This window comes from Myxocyprinus asiaticus, chromosome 44 (genome assembly GCF_019703515.2).
Source record: "Myxocyprinus asiaticus isolate MX2 ecotype Aquarium Trade chromosome 44, UBuf_Myxa_2, whole genome shotgun sequence".
Classification (NCBI taxonomy): domain Eukaryota; kingdom Metazoa; phylum Chordata; class Actinopteri; order Cypriniformes; family Catostomidae; genus Myxocyprinus; species Myxocyprinus asiaticus.
In genome coordinates this window covers 14,126,432-14,150,223 of record NC_059387.1, presented here as the reverse complement: position 1 = coordinate 14,150,223, position 23,792 = coordinate 14,126,432, and the positions used below count along the sequence as shown (strand labels likewise).

General features: G+C 40.0%; 1 protein-coding gene across 2 annotated transcripts in view; it reads right to left on the bottom strand.

The window, feature by feature from the left end:
- Positions 1-12,564: 12,564 nt before the first annotated feature.
- Positions 12,565-23,792, bottom strand: part of LOC127434730 (acyl-CoA dehydrogenase family member 11-like) — an 85,474-nt gene continuing 74,246 nt past the window's right edge. For both annotated transcript variants that reach the window (XM_051687672.1, XM_051687673.1), the window contains one exon: positions 12,565-13,131. In XM_051687672.1, the coding sequence (XP_051543632.1) occupies positions 13,017-13,131 (115 nt within the window). In that variant the 3' untranslated portion in view covers positions 12,565-13,016. The remainder of the gene's footprint in view (positions 13,132-23,792) is intronic.

The window sequence follows — 23,792 nt, the reverse complement described above, 5'->3', positions numbered from 1 at the left end:
AAAACCTGTCCACCCCATATCTTCCCAATTTTTTCAGCTTCCTGCGGGGAAAGATGCGTTTCTTGAAGAAACACTAAATCATATCTTTCACGCTTAAGAAAAGAGATAACTTTCCTTCTTTTTATGGGGTGCCCCAACCCATTCACATTCCATGTGGAGAGAGATAACCTACTCATAATAACATCTGACTTTTTGATATAATAGAAAAAATAAATCGTGTGTCAAAAACAATATTATACAGACCACATTCAAACATTCTTGCAAAAATCAAACCCTGAACTTCCCCCCGAACAAAACAAACAGAAAAAAGAAAAACATGCACATTAACCCCGCAAATGACAGCGCCAACTGGCGTCCATATATGCATGCGAGAACACCCGCAACAACTTGGAATGCCATTGGAATGCTCAAGTCTGGTGCGTCTGCAAAAATTTTGTGAGGCAAAATTACATAACAGAAAATACTTTGTGAAAACAGACCCCAGCCAATAGGCAGAATAAACACAAATAACATGTAGATTCATTCATAGGACTGTCTTGAAGGTGTGTTCCTCCACAAAACAAACTCCAGCTGATATAAAGCCGTTCAGTTTCCTCGGACAGACAAACAATTGTTCAGTGAGCCGGTGCAGCAGATGACGTAATCATTCCAATGTCCCATGAAAATACTCCACAAAAACAAACTCCAGCCAACAGGAGGCATAAGCACAAAGAACGAACCGATTCATCCATAACTGTACTGAAGCAGTGTTATTCCACAAAACAAACTCCAGCCACTAGGCGGAACCAGCACAAAAAAACAAAAAAAACAAACAGGCATCCCGGTTCCTCGAATGATCAAGTGTGCACCATTCACTCGGAGGCTGCATAAAAAAATACACCATGACTTAGTCCGTCAACCCCACAAAAGACATCCTCTGTTCAGGCATGAAGATACCCCTCAGTCACTCCTAGCATCCACTCCCAATCCAGCTGGGAACTCCAGTGCAAAAGCTACCATCCGTCCACGCCAAAGCTTCCCGAAGGAGTCACGCCACAAAACAAACTCCAGCCACCAGGCGGAGCCAATGCAAAAAGAAAGAAAAATGGCGCCCAGCTTCCTCGGACAGCCAGAGCAAGTACAGCGAGCCAATCCACCTCGGAGCTAAATGAAAAACCACAAATGGCCCACTCACCCACCGTTCCCACAAAAGACATAGCCTGCCTTGGACACACAAATACCCTGCGACCATCCCCCGCCTCCACTTTCAGCCTGGCCGGAAACATCAGTACAAAAGCGATCCTCCGCCGATTCAAGAGCCTCCCACATTCCCCGAACCGATCGCGCCTCTCTCCCATCGCATTCACAAAGTCCGGGAACAAGAAAATATTGTGATTCTTCCAAGAAAGCTTTCCTTTGCTCCTCGCCTCGCGCAACACGAGATCTCTATCGGATGATCTCAGAAATTTGATCAAAATCGATCGGGGCCCGTCTCCCCCAGCAGATCTGCGAGCCGGGACTCCGTGAGCTCGCTCGATTTCCAGTTTATGGCCTGTTATGTCGAGCAGACTCGGGAAGAGCTCGTCCAGGAATTTCACCATATCTCTGCCTTCTTCATGCTCAGGAATTCCAATAATTCGTATGTTATTCCTTTGGCTCATATCAAATCTTCCAGTTTTTCCCAGATTTTTTCCATGACTATTTTGGATTAACGGATAATTCCCCTTCGGATGATTCCAGATAATCGATTCGTTTCTCAACTTCTGTCACTCTGGTAGCCAACTCAGTGAACTTTGCTACCATCGCCGTAATCGATTGATTTATTACAGCGAGATCCTCCAAGTCAGCAACAACCTTTGTCAGCATCATCGAGATGTTGGACAATTGACGCTGAATTTCATCTCCCGACGTGCCGTCCAAATCGAGTCCCAGGCTCGCAGGGCCGCCAGAGTTTTCATCTTGAGCACGTAAGTGTCTTTTAATGTCTCCAGAGCCAGAGGATATTGACTTCTTTGCCATGTTTACCTAAAAGAAGAAATATGTAACTGAGTGTATTGAATCTCACCTGTTATAACATGAAAATAATAAAAAAAACAGCAAAGTGCACAGAGCTCGTGTTTCACACGTCTGCTTCTCGCATGGTGTTACGTCGTCTCCGCAGCTCACATTTTCTTTAAAAAAAATTGAACAATTTGTTTAGTTACAATCTGAGCAATAGTATGTCTACAGTATCTCAGGCCACAATAATTAATTGTTTGAGGCTCCAACGCTAATACATTCTACAGAGAGAGAGAGAGAGAGAGAGAGAGTGAGAGTGAAAGAGAGAGAGAACTGATAATCTGCCAAGAGTGAGAAGGAAAAAAGGTTTTTGGAATTAAATCTAAAACTCCGGAAGCTGCCAAACCAATGTTCTGGCCGCCTATTCAGCTCTGGTTCTGGAGGTTAGCCATGCCATGTCCTCTGGGTCTTGAGGTTTCACTCACTGTGTGTTTGTAAGTGTGCATACAGTACATCCTTGTGTGCTTGAGTGCGATGTTTACAGCTTGCAGTTCTCTTTCAGTCTGACTGTATGGGATATTGTGGGAACTCTTTGAACATTTTCTCTCTCCTTTAAGAACACTGTAAATTCAGGGCATGCTGAGTGACTCCAGCCAGGTCTCCTAAGCAACCAAATTGGCCCGGTTGCTAGGGATGGTAGAGTCACATGGGGTAACCTCCACATGGTTGCTATAATGTGGTTCTCGCTTTCTGTGGGGCGCATGGTGAGTTGTGCGTGGATATCTCGGAGAATAGCGTAAAGCCTCCATACGCGCTATGTCTCCGCGGTAACGTGCTCAACAAGCCACGTGATAAGATGCACGGATTGACATCTCAGATGCGGAGGCAACTGAGATTCCTCCTCCACCACCCGCATTGAGGCGAGTCACTACGCCACCACAAGGATTTAGAGTGCATTGGGAATTGGGCATTCCAAATTGAAAAAAATGAATAAAAAAGAACACTGTATCTTCAAAGCATCTTTGCTATGTTCCTCACAGGCTGGAGTGTAATTATTCCGTGACCACAGCAAGCTGCTAGAGGGAGGGTTTTTCCCCAAACATACACACAAATTCCTCTGTCAGCTTTTTAAAACAGTTTAAAGCAACAGTTAATTTAGTTTTGTAGAACACATCTTTTAATTGTGACTTTCTCTGCATTGTTGGTCAACAAAAAGTGTTGGGAAAAACCTGGTCTTATATCATGTTAGTCTACCTATATGTTTGCATAATGATTTTGACAAGGATTGTTACACATATCCCAGCATTTTCCTGGTGAATTAATCATTAGAGGTGATACAACAGCATTGACTTTTATTCACTTTCACACAAATCACAAGTAAAACAGAAGATTATCAGTAAAGAAGCACTTTTCGTCCTGTTCCTCACACAATGCTATATTATGACATCTACACACATTTACTATGGCACATGACTTTTGGTGAAACTTTTTAACTTTTGCATTACATTACCAGCTTTTTGTGCGCGATCAAGTTGCTTGGAACCTGAAATGGTACCATAAAACCCATGTATTATTTGAGCTGTTATGTTGTTTAAAGCATCGTTTTAACAGTCATTTTATATAGGAAAGTAAGCGATTTCTAGTGATTTCTATCACATCTCAAGGGATTTCTATCACACTAAATCATGTCAATTAACATATTGTTGATATCTTGTGGCAATACTTTTGAAACAGTGAGTACTGTAATGTTCATGGATTGGCCCCATTCACTTCAATTGTAAGTGCCTCACTGTACCCCAGAGGAATGAGTTGAAATAATTTTTTGTGGTAATCAACATTATGACACACTGTCGGTTGAGCTTAACTTGTATTGAACCTGGAATATTTCTTTTAAGTTTAAGGTTTAGGGTAGGAAGGTTGTTTTTTTTATTTTTATTTACAACTCAATAGAGCATTAACCTTAAAAACCTCAGCTGTTTGGAAAAACATTTAACTCGGTTTTAGCACCACACATTTTACCTCAGAACTGCTACGATATGTGTAATGATGAACCACTTAATATATTTGCAAAAATGTCACCACAGTCATGTAATTTTCATGAGATCAGTCTGATTTGGACACTTAAGCCACACTTAAACATTTTATGAATGTCTTTGCACTTTAAAACAAAATATAAAACCAATGGTGTTTAATGAAATACAGCACAAACACACTTTTTAGATTTTCTTAGATATATTGTTCACAATTACAACAAAGTATTTGGACACTTTCTGGTTGTCAATCTTTGTAGAACATATGTCAATGCCCATATGTTATTGTGATGAACTACACCCGTGGTTAAGAATGTCAAAAGTTCCAGTAATTCGGTACCAATTCGATATTAAAATAAAAAAAGATGTAACTATACCAGTGTTTCTGCAATACCGGTAGTACCAAGCGCTGACTTAATTCGGTCACTGTGCGCTGACTGACAGACAGCTGCTTTCAAAGGCTCACACATTTATGAGCAAATGCCATCACTCCTTTTACAATGAAATGGACAACTAAACAAATTAAAATTGTGATACATCCTAGAGTGATTATTAAACCGCCCATTTAATGAAATACACTCTGCATGTCCTGTGCACTTCAACACACACGTGAATGTGTGAAGCCGCTTAAACGCTGAAAACACAGACTGATCAAAACACTACATTTTATGAGCATTGCAAGCTGGGCTTGTTGCAGTAGATGACAGAAGAGAGTGCACATTTACTGTAAAGCATGCTGCGCCTGCAGACTATCTATTTATATAATAAAATCGCAGCATTTTGTGCATTAATAATCACACTAGGCTCTATAACAAATGTCTTAATCAGAGGTGTGAAACTATTGTCAAAAACACAGAATGGAAAAGCCTTCCCATAAAAATGAAAACTGAATAAAACTGTGACATATTACTATATATTATATTTCATTACATTTATATTACTATATATTATATTGCATATATATTACTACTACTGTATAGTACAATTAAGTATTAACTGTAGTAATAATAATCATAATAATAATTATATTTAAGCAATATGTCTCAATTAAGAGTGCTCTAAGTACTGAATAGTGAATTCGGTAATAGTGAATACTGAATTGTGCAGCACTTTATTTGACCAAAAAATAAGACCAATTAAGTGTTTTGGATTATGCTGTTAGGATCTTTTAAAAAATTTTTTAAATGCAATGGTGTTAAAAAGTAATTGTTCTAATTGTATGATTAAATACAGTATTCTTTATTATTTTATTATTTAAACAGTGTTCACTTAATTGAGAAACTTTTCAAGGAAGCATGCAATTGATTTAATATATTAATTACGTTTAATTAACTTTGTTAAATAGACTAAAGGAGTATTCAATAGCAAATCTTTGTGTGTGTGTGTGTGTGTGTGGTCTTTTTCTTTTTTACTGGTATTGGTAATGACTACTGAAATTTAGGTATCGTGACAACCCTACCTGTGGTTACTCTGCTAGGACACCTTTATAAACTTGAGGGTAACTAACTTCATACACCCACTAAAAATCATCTTGAGGCCAGTTGCTTAAAAGTCATTGCAGAAATAGCTCAGAAAAGTTAAGCATTAGCTTCATTTGTTTGCAGATGGCACTTGAAATTATATAGAATGAAATACATCCATTTTTAGCACTACTTAAGTGTCCAAAAACTATTTGGGGCCACTGTACATTATAATCAAATCAAATAATTGACACCATATCTGTTTTCACTGCTATGCAGACAACTGTGGATGTGCGTTTGTGTGTGTGGGTCTGTGTGTGTGGTTGGCATAGTCTTTCCTCTCTTGTCTCCATATGGTCTTCATTAGAACTGGGAGTATAAAACTGTTGCGCTGACTGTGAGAGCTCCGCAGAGCTGACAGTCTCTTTACATGCAAACCCACACACTGACTCAAACACACTCTTCCAGCTATGGCCACGGTGCTATGGGTCTGTCTGCTCTGTCTGCAAGGATGTCTGCTCACACATTCTTTGGACTGTGAAAAATGTGTGGGCACACAGGTTAGAGAGGTCAAGGTAAGCAGTATGGTTTCTTTTGCGATGTTTTGTATGGCTGGAAAACGTTATATGCTCCATTTGGTCTGTAACAGCACTGAGGTTTGCTGAAGTGTATTTTGTTTTAATCTAAGATACTAATTTTCATTGGTACTATCTGTTTGAATTTCATCCATGAAGTTTGATTGATTAGATATTAATCACACATTAATTGTGCATTTATTACATACAGGGTTGGGAGGGTTACTTTTGAAATGTATTCCACTACAGATTACAGAATACATGCTGTAAAATGTAATTTGTATCATATTCCATTAGATTACTCAAGGTCAGTAACGTATTCTAAATACTTTGGATTACTTCTTCAGCACTGGTAGATTTTTTCACTTGTTTTGTCTATAAAAACTCTGCCAGTACAGTAAGACAAAATACACATGTTAAAAATACATTCTCTGAAAAACCTAAATATCTTATGCAGTGTTGTTTCTGAAACAAGATAAATCTAATTGATCTTGTTTTAAGGATTTTTAGATATTTTTAAAGGAAAACAATAAAAAAAAATTAGCATCAAGAATATGATTTTTGACCTAATATCAAAGGTCTTACTAGAAAAAAGAAATTATGATCTAACGTGAATTTTCTTGATAAAAAATATGATCGTGTCTGGTAACATGTGCATGTAAAATGGCTAGAAATAACATTTTAGCTTAGCGTAAAGCTGACAATTTACACAAGGTACATTTCTATTTCTTTTGCTCCAAACTTACTTAAAACTTACTTCTCTGTCTGCTCGTATGAATGTAACACATCGTAAGAAAGTGTTTCACCGCTGTTCAAATGCACTTTGGATCGCATCATTTATATGTATAAATGTTTTCCATCTGAAAAGACTAAATATTAAATGAAACAAATGACAATAAAATGCAAAGTAATCTCTTCAGTAATCAAAATACTTTTTGAATGTAACTGTATTCTAATTACCAATGATTTAAATTGTAACTGTAGTGGAATACAGTTACTTATATTTTGTATTTTAAATACGTAATCCCGTTACATGTATTCCGTTACTCCCCAACACTGATTACATATTAATTATTACATATTAGTTATTAAAATAAGTCAACACATGCCAGTGCATCAGTTAGTTTCATGATGAAGGTAAATCACTTAACTGATAGTAAGAAATTAAACAATTTGCAGTTTGTGGTCTAAACTGAATTATGGTGAAAGCACTGGAATGCTAAATCACAAGTTTCCATTCCAGCTCTATAGTGCGTCACAATTGTAAAGCAAAGTGGGGTGCAAAAGAATAAGACAATTATAATGGGCATGAGGCATTATGAGTATTTTTAGACATTAAGGGAGGCAGTAAAGACACTGACCAGATGTGTTTGAAGTGTCACAACCGCAAAGACAGATGTGATTCCACTCTTCGCTTTCTGTTATGCTACTGTGGAGTCTGAACAGTGGCTCAAATGGTCTGCAACCCAAAAATACCCTGAAAGGATCCAAGGTCTCCAACTTTCCATGGAATTTCAACATGCCAGGGCTCTGTCTGACTTTCCACATACTGTTAAAGTTTTCCACTTCCTTTGTCTATGTCCAGTGTTAACAAATAGATGCAAATACACACACCTCTGCATGAAACATCACACACATTCTCTCACTAAGATGGCATGTGGGCACTTCAGCTATGGTTTTGTAGGGTCAGACAGATTTCTTCAGTTCAACAGGACTTGGCAAACAATGCTGGCTTTTTCTTGGCTTTCTGAGACTGTAATTTTCTGGGGAACTATGTGTTGATCTCCACTAAGCACAGATGTGGCTGGTTAATAAAGAAAGTAAGATCATAAATGCTGCACTTTTTTGACGTCTAATTTGTTTTAGATTAATTCATTAAATCTTAAGACAATGGGCCAGAAAGGGAGGGATAAAGTGGAGGAATGGGTAGAAGTGCAGAGTTAATTAAATCTTCATTTGCTTCAAAGAAGTTTTGAAATTAAGTATTAATCATTCATTAAAACACAATAGCGCCTATGTCAAGCATTAGTTAGAAAAAAAAAAGAATCTTATAACTGCTCTAAGAGACAAAATGTTTGACAGTGGCCAGTTATCAGAGTTTTTAATCAAGGTTTATTTGGCGATATAATAACTCCAGAGAAAGTAAATGAAATACACAAACTGTTTGGGTCAAGAGGTCACAGACTTCTCTTATTGTGGACTGCTTTCTAAACATATAAGTTTGAACATAAAAAGTTTCCAAAGACTTCTAGTTCTCAAAACCAACAGAGAAGCCTGGATCAACACTTCAGCTCTAAAATGGATTGAGTTAGAATTGATAAGCTGCTATTAAAATAATATACATCACATAATATTCCTTTTTTTTTCTTCTTTTACTTCCATAGGTTGAAGATGAACCCTTCTCTTCTTTGGTGAGTCTGTGCCTCAGAAATAGCTTGTGGGATATCATGGCTCACTGGAATACTTGATTGGTCGAGATGATTGCTCAATCGTGGAATTCTGGCCCAAAATATTTTTGGATAATGACCGCTAAACAGTATAATTAAGTGTTGTCCCAGCCAAACCAATTTACAATATAGCTGTGCTATAGTTTCACAGTCTCTTTATCACTCCATGGCCTTGTTCTTCTCTCATTATAAAATCAATCAAGTCAGCCAGCAATTCTTGGAAAATTAACCCCGACAGGACAATCAGGGCTTGTACCACAGGGTCTTGCATTACCCTGAAGGGACAACATGATCATACGGGAAATCGACATGTTGCTACCGAATGTTCCTGAACCCTTTAATCAACCCCAGTTACTAACAAGTGCCATTTCCAATCAGATATTTTTGCATGAATTCATGTATTTACCTTTTCATGTGGTGCTACTGATCAACAAGCCTCAGAGAAACAAGTTCTGGTCCCGTGGAAGCCAGGAAGTAATCACGATAACATAACCAATAATAAGCGCAATTGGGAAGTTGCACTTGATAGTTAGGGGGTTGAGTTAATAAAATAAGCATTCCTGTGGACAGTATTGCATAATTTACAATTAAATATACAACTTGCTTTTCTGTGGACATTTCATTCCATATGTGCCATATGTTTAACAGCTCATCCATCTTTAGCCACTGTAGCTGAATTTTGATAAGCACAGACTGATTTTAGCTGAAGAACTTTCAATCATCTGTTGCCAAATTCACAGTGAAATTAGTCTGGAAAGGATTATTTTGTAATAATGACCAGCTGTGCAGAAATTAATAAAATTATTTGCAACACTATATGCTACCAATATGTTGTTTTTTCTGTGCAGACACTGATGTGTAAACATATGACTTTCTCTATTTTCTCAATGTTTGCAGCAGAGGGACCGAAGGGAAGCTCAACCACAACATGCAGCTCAACTCACTCAACGACCTGGATCTTACTCAGTCAAGGGATCTCCTAACACACTCATCCAGGTGACACAAGTGAGAAATTCATTAACATATATGAGTATGATCAGTGAGAACCACTGTTGGGTAGAGAGAGAGAGAGAGAGAGAGAGAGAGAGAGAGAGAGAGAGAGAGAGAGAGAGAATGAAGTTCATGCACTATCTGTTATGTTATTCAGGATGACAGATCGAGGCGGCATTTGAACACCAATAAGAAGAAGGCCCACAGGTCTCGCATCGGCTCTTTCTCTTTGCTCAGCCACAACCATGCAACTAACCCCTTACAGGTGCGTAAGGTTGTCGATGACAACCCTGACCCATGACTTCCAAAGCTTGCTGGAGTTGTGCGCAAATGGTCAAATTATATACAGTACACACATTTTCTGAGATAAGAAATGTCATACCCTTTTGGAAGACATTAGAGGACATTTCCTTCCAATTCCCTTACAAAAAAGTAACATGCTTTTTGGACATGGTACCGTAGCAATACCAAAGACTTTTAGACCTTATAGGAAAATAATTTAGTACCAAGGTATTAACATCTTAAACCATCACTGGTACCACCAGAGTATGTTTTTGTAAAGGTTGCATACAAGAAACGTTTGTATTGGTTGGATGGGATGTTATGCTAAAGATGTGGCACCTTGCTGTCTTATCTGAAGAGGTTTTGTGGATCTCTGTGACAGGTAGTGAGTGTTCACAGGCACTTTGAGGGTGCCGCCCATCCAAAAATGGCTGCTTTAAAGGTGAGTTCTCTCAAACACTTACTAAACATCTCACAATTAAGTATCAAAGGGCAGATGTACAGTTCTATTTCTGTTTTAGTCTGTGAAGAAGAGGTCCAAGAGAAGTGCATCCAAGAGAAACAAGCACGCAAGGACCAAGACATGCTCATGAGAGGTTCTTTGATGCACTGGCCCCAACAGGAAAATGCCTCATTTACACTTACCTCCTGTTTTGAACTTCCTGTCACTACACTTGCTTCCTTTTGGGACTTTCTGTGTAACATTCTAGCTCATTTACATCTGAGGTGACCAATGAGAGTGAGATGAGATCAGAGAGTTATCATATGGTGCACGTGTAGTGCGATCTAAACACTTGCGTGATCACAATTCATGAACATGAATGAAAGATCCAATGTTTGCATTCCTCTAACATAAAAAAAATTACATAAATAGGATAATATAGGCATATATGTAAAATATACAGCATACTAAGCTTTAAAAGCTACATAATAATCGTTTATAAAAATATTATAATTGTTTAATTTCCTTTTTATCTGAGGGGTTCTGATCAAAATTGTACTGAGTTATACACCAATCAGCCACAACATAAAAACCACCTGCCTAACATTGTGTAGGTCCCCCTCGTGCTGCCAAAACACCGCCAACGTGCAACTCAGAATAGCAAACTGAGATGACATTCTTCTCACCACAATTGTACAGAGCATTTATCTGAGTTACCATAGACTTTGTCAGCTCAAACCAGTCTGGCCATTCTCTGCTGACCTCTCTCATCAACAAGCCATTTCCATTCCAACTGCCGCTCACTCGACGTTTTTTTGTTTTTGGCACCATTCTGAGTAAATTCTAGAGACCCCAAAAATCCCATGAGATCAGCAGTTACAGAAATACTCAAACCAGCCAATCTGGCACCAACAATCATCCATCCAGTTATCTAATCAGCCAATCGTGTTGCAGCAGTGCAGTGCAGTGCATACAATCGTTCAGATAAGGGTCAGGAGCTTCAGTTAATGTTCACATCAACCATCAGAATGGGGAAAAAATGTGATCTCAGTGATTTGGACCATGGCATGATTGTTGGTGCCAGATGGGCTGTTTTGAGTATTTCTGTAACTGCTGATCTCATGGGATTTTCACACACAACAGTCTCTAAAATTTACTTGGAATGGTGCCAAAAACGAAGAAAATCCAGTGAGGGGCAGTTCTGTGGACAGAAATTACTTGTTGATGAGAGAGGTCAACCGAGAATGGCCAGGCTGGTTCGAACTGACGAAGTCTACAATAACTCAGATAACCGCTCTGTACAGTTGTGGTGAGAAAAATATAATCTCAGAATGCTTTTAGCAGTACGAGGGGGACCTACACAATATTAGGCAGGTGGTTTTAATGTTGTGGCTGATCGGTGTATAAGTCTATATACACTGCTTGAACAGATGTTTCTAAAGGTTCCCATTAAACATTCTTAAATTTGGATTGGTTGAACTCTTTTAAAATAATTTTTTTTTTCACACTTTTAAGGGTAAAAAGTTGTAATGTTTCGAGAAGTAAAATTAGCATTTAATAATTAAGCATTTAATATTGTGTAAAATATCTGAATGGACTAATGGACTAGCCTTAAACCAGACGGCACGACACTGCTGTGCATCTCTTTCAATTATTCTTTTCATTGGCAGTCTATTACTGCGGTGAATATTTCAGATAAAAACCATCCCTAAGCAGCACATAAAAATAAAATAAAAAAAAGAAGTGACTGTTCGCTTTACATGTAAGGCCAAAAATGTCTTCCTGTCTAAATGGATGGTCAGAATAGGCTGCAATGTACCAGGCTTTAAACTGATAGTCAAAAGTCTGTCTATGTGAGACTAGCCAGAAGCCAATTTGCTTGCACACTCTCTTTGACTGCCAGAGCATTTTGGCAGAGACTTCACTGATGCCCAATTAGAGAGGGGAAACACTCAGACTTAATCCGAGTCTACAGCTATAGATGGTCCATTGTTGCAGTATGTGCATGTGTCTGAGTAACCAAAATACCAGCCCACCTGTGCATAGAGGAGCCGTTCCAGTTCTGTAGGAGGAACAGAGAAAATGCACTGGCCTAATGCCTGAGCCATCCATTCAGAGAGCGAGAGCCTTGGGCCAACCGACACAACACACACAAGTGCTTGTATCAACACATTCGATTTCAGGATGTTTAAACAACACCTGATGAGGTAGAATGGAAATTCTCAGTGCTAACCATGACACGGAGACATAAAGAGCTGCAATGTGTAAACAGAGACAATTTTCACATCTGACTGCTGCAGTCCAGATACTACAAAATGTGTGTATGTGTGCGAGAGAGGGAGAGACAGTAAGAGAAAACAGTTTGTTTACATTCAACAATTATATTGCTATAATTTGTACTGGACAATGTGCTATATTCTTCATTCGGTAGGCACGTGTGCATTACAGAAGCAAAAATAATCAGAGGCAAAACATTTTATGTACATTAATTTACATTACTTAATTTTCATGTGCATTAAATTTGATTTGTAAAGGAAATGTGATCTGCTCACAGTTCAATTAAAGTTGTTTCAAGAACTTTCCAAACATTTCCTTTTAAAAATCTCCAAATAAAAACTGTGATATTACATAAGCATTTCAAATTGTTTGTTACATATTAGCAGTTGGAATTCTTTGAGTATGATTCATCAGTTATTTCAGTTTATTTTTTGACCATGTCACTTGAAGATCTAAAAAGCTGCATATTTAAGACAGACTGCAGCAGAGAGATTCTTTGGAAGTTTTCGGGATGTAACAGAGGCTGTGTGTTTGAATCAGAGTCTAGCTTGGGTTTGTCTCAGTTGGTCTCTGAGCTCCAGGAGAGCAATGGAGGACAAGTGAACCTCATCGGGTCCATCAGCAATGCGCAGGGTTCGTGCATAAGCATACCTGTATAAACAGATAACCACACAAAGATAGCTTTAAGAATACAAAAAATCTCTAGGAAAGTGAACGAGGTGTGTAAAAACCACAACACTCATTAAACATTCCTCAGACAGACTTTTGTTCCATACCACAAGCTAAAACTCTACTCACTCGTTCTACTTACTAATTTCAACAAATATGTTGTACACATGCTATACAAAGCACAATTTTATACCCCGATAGCACATGCAAGGTACCAGTCAAAAGTCATGTGTATATTGATCTTGATTCAATGTATGATTATAATGATATTAAAGACCTTCTGATAAAGGCTTATGCATTAATACTTGGTAATTAGTTTTTTAGACTTATACAAATTGTGCCTGTATGTGGGTTATTCTGATGAAACCAGTCAAGAAAATGTCCTGGTCATATTAAACCACAAATCAAAACAAATAAAAAATTATATGTTGCATAAAGAAAATGAAGACTACATTTAGGACCATTAAGATTTTCAACTGAGACATTATTTTCAGGACATTTTAACATCTTTTAAGCCAATTCTCATTACCGTAACACTTCCGGATGTTTAACTTTTACTTACTCCACTATTTTCAGTGATGATTCTCATTACAGTAACGCTTCCAGGCGTTTTACTTTTACTATTCCCATTGTTTTCAATTATTATTTTCATTACCATAACACAGTATATTTTTTTGTTACTGTTTCAAAATAAAAAAAGATGATGTTGTACATGCATTTTTTAAATTAAACTCAACAAAATGAAAGGCAGTACCAAGGGAGTACTGAGATTATAATTTTTGTCACATCAATTACTTTTTTGCATTTTTGTAATGAGATTTGGGGGGCAAAAGTATGTCTAACTGTCAAGAAAAAAAAAAAAATCTAAATTGCTTAAAAAATATTTCTTTATTTTCTTTATGTAAAATATAAAATCTTGTTTGTTTCTTTTGATTTTAGAGTAAAGCAGGACCACAACATTTTCTTGACATGTTTGTTTAGAATCACCCATGTATGAATAAATCAAATTTGAATTATTATTTTAATAATTTGCTCTGTACAATGAGGGAAAAACAACCAACAAGTGTCCAGTACACATGGGAACTCTTTCAATTATGTTTGAAGAGTGTCAACATATTATGAGAGAATGTTCTGATTGTTCAGAGCTGTAATCTAGGCAAAGGGTGACTACTTTAAAGAAACGAAAATATAAAATAGTTTTGATTTGTTTAAAACAAAATATGGTCACTACTTAATACCCATACTTCCATTTGTGTTATTCCATAGGTTGAGGACTTTATTATTTTCATAAAATATGGAAAATGGTATTATGAGTAGGTGTAGGTGTCCAAACTTTTCATTAGTGTTTTCATCTGGACAATGTAATTTTTAATAAGCAGTATCCTTCAATGTCATTACAACACTCCCTTGTGGATGTTAGAACGACATTCAGCAGATGTTTCTGCTACTCATGACTTACAACATATAGGAATCTACAGTTTTTCAAAGTTTTATCAAATGTTTGTTTACAAATATGGCCCTTAAAACCGAATGCATTTTCATTTGAAAAAGCATTGATTTTGCTACGTTTCCACTAGGGGTGTAACGGTTCAAATTGCTCACAGATCAGTTTGTATCACTGTTTTAGGGTCATGGTTTTGGAACGGTTCGGTATTTGTTATGTTCAGAAAAATAATAATAATAATAATAATATTCCTGGGGGTATGGGTAGCTCAGTGGTAAAATACGCTGGCTACCACCCCTGGAGTTCGCTAGTTCGCTAGTTCGAATCCCAGGGCGTGCTGAGTGACTCCAGCCAGGTCTCCTAAGCAACCAAATTGGCCCGGTTGCTAGGGAGGGTAGAGTCACATGGGGTAACCTCCTCGTGGTCGCTATAATGTGGTTTGTTCTCGGTGGAGCGCATGGTGAATTGAGCGTGGTTGCCGTGGTGGGTGGCGTGAAGCCTCCACACGCGCTATGTCTCCGTGGCAACGCGCTCAACAAGCCACGTGATAAGATGCGTGGAGGCAACTGGGATTCGTCCTCCGCCACCCGGACTGAGGCGAATCACTATGCGACCACGAGAACTTAGAGTGCATTGGGAATTGGGCATTCCAAATTGGGAGAAAAAGGGGAAAAATTCAAAAAATAAAAAAAATTTAAAAAAATAAATAAATAATAATATTCCTGCCAAATCCAAAATAAAAAAAATGAAAGTGCATTTCATACTCAACTCAACATATATTCAACATTCGGAAGCTGTACATCACTACAGAAGGAAAAACCTTGCTGTTAAAATAGATGTTAGAAGGGATGTTGAAGCGCAACACAAGTGTTTTAATCATACATGGAAATCCCACATCTTCATCAATGGAGTAGGGCAACATAACTTTGGCAAGGAACACTCCAAGTGCTTTAGTTATTGTTATATGTCTGTCCTAACTAGCACTGAGTTCATTAAAGACAAAGGAGTGTGTACAGTTTCGGGCTCACCAGCGGCTCTGTACACGCTGCGCGTTATCTATCCTCTGGTGATGTCGGCGTAAATAACTAAGCAAACATCGATATATTACCAGTATACAGCACTCGCGTCGAGCAATGTCTGCAAACAGTGCTGTTTTGTAAAGGTTTTATGACCATCGCTGTTATGATTAACTGCAAAAAGAAAAAGTTCCCAGACAGGAAACTTGATTGATGCACGGGCTTCTCTATCTTCCAGCTTGTTTTCTCAGCTTGCCATTTTCAACTTCACACTAAAGGCGGATTTACTCGGGATGCGGTGGGCAGCAGGCTTTGCTTGCGATCTTGCCACTTCTCGTTTGTACAGGCATTCCCTATCGATTCAGTTCACTCGACATTGCAGTGAAACGCTTTAGGGAATTCCTTTTCCACAACCTAGTTGAAGCCCTAGTATCATAACAGCAATCTTATGATCAGCAATGATGTTTGAGCCTCGCCCTTTTAGGCGGGCATTTGCCCTATATATAGTAAGCGGGTGCTCAATCACCATTTCTTCAGAATTTTCTTCCTTCAAGACCGACATCATCTCGTCATAATCAGCCCTCTTTTCGCCATCGGCGGACACCTTCCAGTGGATGGGATTTCCCTGCAGACGCATCAGGACATTCTTCGCCTGACTCTCAGCGCCTGCAATGAAAGATTCACCCGCCCCTGTGTTTCAGTGAAGAGTTTCTCCGACTCGCCACGGCATCAGATATTTTGCTTCAGCTAGACATCTACCTGTTTCCCGCAGCATCCTGCAGGAGATGTATCCTTTATATATATATATATATATATATATATATATATATATATACACACACACACACACACACACACACACACACACACACACACACAGTATATATATAATACTCCGTCCAGGTGGCATAAAACACTTTATAAAAAGCACGGATGTGTGATGCGCTCCGAATGAGAAGCCCCCGTCTGATAAGTGGCAGCTATCTGTGCCCGTTATCTGCGCCCACTTCAGCATTTTGCGATCGTGTGGCACGCTTCTGGGCATCACAGAGAAAAATCAACCCATACTCCACACAAAATGCTCCCTTCTTACAAACGGCAGCTCCCCTCAATGCACGCACAAAACTCGGCGCCCACCCGCGCATTACGCATTAGTGTGTTAAAAAAAACTTTAGTGTGCGGTTGTACATTCTGGATCGCGACGCGGCCGCCTCGCTTCAACAGCATTCATGTTACAGTGCAGGACACACTCATTCTGCGCTCCAAGGTAGTAAATGTCCTTGTGAGAGACGCAATAGGGGTCATTCCCTGTACGGTGCACAGAGAGTCACAGCCATTATTTTCTCATCAAAACGCAGAAATATGGTGGCCTCCAGCCTATCTGCATCTGTGACATTTGAATTAAGCCCTCTTTGGGTTCTGTTCATAATGATCACATATAAACAACTCTCTCTCTGATGTTTGCACACTCATAAACCATACCTTAGTGTACTTATTAACTTTGGCTCTGGCCATTCTTGAGAATTTACCTTGCTTCCCCATTTCATACACTGTGCACAACCACTTTTTAATGGTGAGCGGCGCGCCGTCCCAATTAGTGTCAAATATAAAACGCCCGCTATCCCGTTACGTGAACGCGTGGCGGGCACTCACGGGCATGTCAGATTAGGTGCTAAAAATGATCGAACACAGGTATTCGATCCAATTCGCATGCAGACCACCTCGCTTCAACAGTGTTTTGTCCTTGACAGTTCCGTCACGGGACATGCCTGTATTACATGCAGAAATTCACAATCTCCACGCAAAAGATGCAATAGAGATTGTTCCAAGCTGCCACGCCCACAAATGGTTTTACAGTTGCTATCCTTTCTTTCCCATAAGGTGACGGATTTCAGCCAATTTTAGATCGGAGACACTTGAACCGCGTGCTTGCAAAATGCCCATTCAAAATGTTAACTCAGAAACAGATCTTATCACACATCTGCCCACAGGACTGGTTGGCGTCAATAGATCTAAAGGATGCGTTCTTTATCCGAACTGTACTGCATCACAGGCTGTTCTTGAGATTTGTGTTCGGGAACGACATATCAATTCAAAGTCCTCCCCTTTGGATTGTCTCTGGCCCTGCGCACGTTCATGAAATGTGTCGATGCAGCCCTTGCCCCTTTGAAGATGAACGGCATGCGCATTCTGAATTACCTCAATGATTGGATATTACTGGCCCGATCAGAGGCTATGCTATGTGACCACAAGGACTTGATAATTCATTTGAACAGCCTAGGTCTCAATGTCACCTGGGCGAAAAGCACATTTTGTCCCAGCCAACAAATCTCCTTTTTGGGGTTTGACTCTACTCCATGTTGGGCCTCATGTATTCAGATAGAAGACAAAGGCAGGCCTAACACAGTCGTAAAACCTAACTCAGGCCCACATACTAAGTCATAAATCTTACTGATAAAAACCACGCCAAAATCAAACAAAGGGAGTCAGGGAACAGACTACAAATCCCATGAAGCCTTGCTCACTAAAGGATTGAACTCTCAGCTCCTATTGGATGAGGCACACAACAGAACGCCCCTCAACCATGACATCATCAGGAGTAGAAATACCTCTGAAATGCTTCCTGGGATTTGCTTCCAGCAACTTTGCTCGCAGTGTGTAGACGCAGCTCATCGCTGCTCTCAGGTATAGCCTCGTGGCACAAGGAAGTAACGTACGACTTGAAACTGTGGCCATACAATCTCCATCTCGCTGGACGAGTTGAGATTACTCTGTGTTCCACGGAGATTGAGGTCAGGGTTTTGTGTTGGCCACTCCAATACCTTGACTTTGTTGTCCTTAAGCCATTTTTCCACAACTTTGGAGGTATGCTTGGGGTCATTATCCTGGAAGACTCATTTGTAACCGACTTTAACTTCATGGCTGATGTCTTGAGATGTTACTTCAATATATCCACATCATTTTCCTTCTTCATGATGCCATCTATTTTGTGAAGTGCACCAGTCCCTCCTGCAGCAAAACACCCCCACAACATGATACTACCACACCCATGCTTCACAGTTCGGCTTGCAAGCCTCACCCTTTTTCCTCTGAACATAATGATGGTCATTATGGCCAAAAAGTTCAATTTTTGTTTCAACAGACCAGAGTAAATTTCTCCAAAAAGTACGATCTTTGTACCGATGTGCACTTGCAAACTGTAGTCTGGCATTTTTATGGCAGTTATGGCTTCTTCCTTGCTGAGCAGACTTGCAGGTTATGTAGATACAGGACTCATTTTACTGTGGATATAGATACTTGTCTACCTGTTTCATCCAGCATCTTTACAAGGTCCTTTGCTGTTGTTCTGGGATTGATTTGCACTTTTCACACCAAACTACGTTCATCTCTAGGAAACAGAATGCATCTCATTCCTGAGTGGTATGATGGCTGTGTGGTCCCATGGTGTTTATACTTGCGTACTATTGTTTGTACAGATGAACGTGGTACCTTCAGGTGTTTGGAAATTGCTCCCAACGATGAACCAGACTTGTGGGAGTCCACAATTTATTCTGAGATCCTGGCTGATTTTATTTGATTTACCCATGATGTCAAGCAAAAAGGCACTGAGTTTGAAGGCATGCCTTAAAATACAGAATCAGAATGAGCTTTATTGCCAAGTATGCTTACACATACAAGGAATTTGTCTTGGTGACAGGAGCTTCCAGTACACAACAATACAAAAACAGCAACAAGACTTGGAAAAACTAATTAAAACTGAATAAAAAATAGATACATATTGAAAAGAAAAAAGTATATATAGAATACACAATAGACTACATACATACACACACACACACACACATATGTACATACATATATACACACACACACACACATATATATATATATATATATATATATATATACATACACACATATATATATATATATATATATATATATATATATATATATATATATATATATATATATACACACACATACATATATACACACACACACACACACACACACACACACACACACACACACATACATATATATATACATACACATATACATATACATACACATACACATACGTAGTGCAAATCTAAATACAAATCGGTTATATACAGTGCAAGGGAATGTAATGGCAGAAGAGGTAGGATGCGTTGGATAATATAAAAAGACTAAGCTGTGTATTGCACATTAATTATTGCTCAAAGGGGCAGTTTTAACTGTTCATCAGATGGATAGCCTGGGGGAAAAAACTGTTCCTGTGCCTGATGGTTCTGGTGCTCAGAGCTCTGAAGCGTTGGCCAGAAGGCAACAGTTCAAAAAGGTAGTGGGTAGGGTGAGTGGGGTCTAGAGTGATTTTTCCAGCCTTTTTCCTCACTCTGGAAGTGTACAGTTCTTGAAGGGAGGGCAGGGGGCAACCAATAATCCTCTCAGCAGTCTGGAATGTCCTTTGTAGTCTTCTGATATCCAATTTCATTGCTGAACCAAACCAGACAGTTATAGAAGTGCAGAGGACAGACTCAATGACTGCTGAGTAGAACTGTATCAGCAGCGCCTGTGGCAGGTTGAACTTCCTCAACTGGCAAAGGAAGTACAACCTCTGCTGGCCTTTTTCGTAATGGAGTCAATGTGGGTCTCCCACTTCAGGTCCTCTGAGATGGTAGTGCCCAAGAACCTGAATGACTCCACTGCCACAGTGCTGTTTAGAATGGTGAGGGGGGACAGTGCTGGGGGGTTCCTCCTAAAGTCCACAATCTCCACCGTTTTGAGCGTGTTCAGCTCAAGGTTGTTTTGACTGCACCAGACAGCCAGCTGTTTAACCTCCCTTCTGTATGCAGACTCATCGTCATCTCGGATGAGGCCGATGACAGTGGTGTCCTCTGGAAACTTCAGGAGCTTGACAGAGGGGTCCTTGGCGATGCAGTCGTTGGTGTAGAGGGAGAAGAGTAGTGGGGAGAGCACACATCCCTGGGGGGCACCAGTGCTGATTGTACAGGTGCTGGAAGTGAATTTCCCGTCTCACAAGCTGCTGCCTGTCCGTCAGAAAGCTGGTAATCCACTGACAGATAGACGTGGGAACAGAGAGTTGGTGTAATTTAGTCCAGAGAATAGCTGGGATGATGGTGTTGAAAGCCGAACTGAAGTCCACAAAAAGGATCCTTGAATATGTCCCTGGTCTGTCCAGATGTTGCAAGATATGATGCAATCCCATGTTGACTGCATCATCCACAGATCTGTTTGCTCGATAAGCAAACTGAAGGGGATCCAGTGATGTCCTTCAGGTGGGTCTGTAGTCATTAAGTCCTGTGATTTTTGGTTTCTTTGGGATGGGGATGATAGTGGAATGTTTGAAGCAGCATGGGACTTCACACTGCTCCAATGATCTATTGAAGATCTGTGTGAAGATGGGGGCCAGCTGGTAAGCACAGGATCTAAGACATGCAGGTGAAACGGCATCTGGGCCCTGTGCTTTCCTTATCCTTTGTTTTCGAAAGACACGGCACACATCATCTTCACAGTTCTTAAATGCAGGTTGAGTAGCAGGAGGGGGGAGGAGGGGGGTTGCAGGAGGTGTTGGTGTCAGAGTGGGTATGGGGTGTGAGACTGGGCCTTTCAAATCTACAGTAGAACACATTCAGGTCATCAGCCAGTTGTTGGTCCACCACAGGATTGGGGGTAGGAGTCCTGTAATTCGTAAGTTGTTTCATGCCACTCCACACTGATGCAGGGTCGTTAGCGGAAAACTTGTTTTTCAGCTTCTCAGAGTATCTTCTTTTAGCCACTCTGATTCCCTTATTCAGTGTGTTCCTGGCCTGATTGTACAAGACTTTATCCCCAACTCTGTAAGCATCCTCTTTGGCCTGATGAAGCTGCCTGAGTTCGCTGTAAACCATGGTTTGTTGTTGTTAAATGTTAAATAAGTCCTAGTAGGAATGTACATATCCTCACAGAAACTGATATATGAAGTTACAGTATCTGTGAGCTCGTCCAGATTGGTGTCTGCAGCTTCAAAAACACTCCAATCAGTGCAGTCAAAGCAGGCTTGTAGTTCCAGCTCTGCTTCGTTGGTCCATCTTAACAATCCTTCCTACAGGCTTAGCAGATTTTAATTTCTGTCTGTAGGTTGGAAGAAGATGAACCAGACAGTGATCAGATAGTCCCAAAGCTGCTCTAGGAACAGAGCGATATGCATCCTTTATTGTTGTGTAGCAGTGATCCAGTATATTTCTGTCTCTGGTTGGGCATGTAATGTGCTGTTTGTATTTGGGCAGTTCATGTGTGAGATTTGCTATGTTAAAATCCCCAAGAATAATAATAACTGAGTCCGGGTATTGTTGTTCTGTGTCTGTGATTTGATCAGCCAGCTGTTGCAGCGCGGCATTCAAACACGCGTTTGGCACGATATACACACTCACCAGAATAAACGAGGAAAACTCCCGCGGCGAGTAGAAAGGCTTACAGTTAATAAAGAGCGCTTCCAAATTAGGACAGCACATCTTCTTTAACGTTGTTACATCTGCACACCAAATTTCATTGATGTAAAAGCATGTTCCACCGCCTCTCGTTTTCCCCTTAACTCCGCGATGCGATCCGCTCTGAACAGCTGAAAGCCCGGCAGATGTAACGCGCTGTCTGGAATGGCTTCACTCAGCCAGGTTTCTGTGAAGCACAAGGCAGCAGAGTGGGTTTGTGTGAGTGAGATGTAGTTCGTCCGTTTTGTTAGGGAGAGAGTAGAGATTCGCAAGATGAATGCTCGGCAGCACTGTTCGAAAGCCACGCAGACGGAGCTTGACCAGCACGCCTGCTCATCTCCCTCGCCTGCGTCTCATAGCGTGTTTAAACAACACAGCCGCACCTCCAACTAAAATGTCCAACAAAATGTCTGAATATTCTAAATTCGGGAAAAGATTGACTGGTATATGCTGTCGAATGTTCAGCAGTACGTCTCTGGTAAAACTGACTGGAAAAAGATTACTAAACACAGGACAAACAAACAAAAACAACAAAACAATAGGACCGCTCCACATCGAGGCAGCCATCCAGTACACCTCCAATTCAGTACACCTCCTATCAGAAGCTAACTGGCTAACTGTCTAAAGGCTTGACATCATTTTCTGGAATTTTTCAAGCTGCTTAAAGCACAGTTAACTTAGTATATGTAAACTTCTGACTCAATGGAATTGTGATATAGACAATTAAAAGTGAAACAATCTGTCTGTAAACAATTGTTGGAAAAATTACTTGTGTCATGCACAAAGTAGATGTCCTAAACGACTTGCCAAAACCACAGTTTGCTAATATTACATTTGTGGAGTGGTTAAAAAATGCATTCTAATGACTTCAACCTAAATGTATGTAATCTTCTGAATTCAACTGTACAGGCGCTGTCAGTTGACAGTTCATGTCTGGAATTTGGTTCGGGGCTTTTGAAAGTCACCATCAAACCCAAAAAAAGGCTATGTGCCACTTTCCATGCCATTTAGTCCACCTGCAAGCTTTCTCTTCTCCACCATCTAATTCGGATGAGGAGCAGTTAGTGCAGTTATTATGGCCTGTGTGGGCATTGCACACGTGTGTGGAGTGCACCCGTCAGTTTAGACTGTCAGATCAGCTCTTCGTTTGTTATGGAGGATGCACAAAAGATGTTTCCAAACACAGGCTCTCTCACTGGATCGTTAATGCGATTGCCCTCGCTTATGAATCACAGGGAGTGAGATGCCCTATTGGCGTAAAAGCACATTTAGCTAGAGACATGGCCTCCTCATGGGCATGGACAAACAGTGTATCCCTACAGGATATATGCTTTGCAGCAGGATGGTCTTTGCAGAACATGTTCGTGAGGTTTTATAACCTAGACGTGGCATCTATCACTTCGCGAATCCTCTCTGTCTAGAGAGCTTTCAATTCCAACACCCAGTGGGTGAGCCCAAGCTCCTTATTACGGGTGAGCTAGCTGTTATAATTTTAATATAGGCTGTGTAGGCTGCTATCCAATTTACTCCCACTTGAAGACACAAGCACTTCCAATTGAATAAAACCTCCCTCCCTACCTCTGGTTATGAAGGAGTTAAATTATACTGTGTGTACTATATACTCATATAGATCCTAAGATTAAGATTAACTTCCCGTCTGGTTTTCACCATGTGGGGTTATTTATATTCATACACGCCTGAAGACAT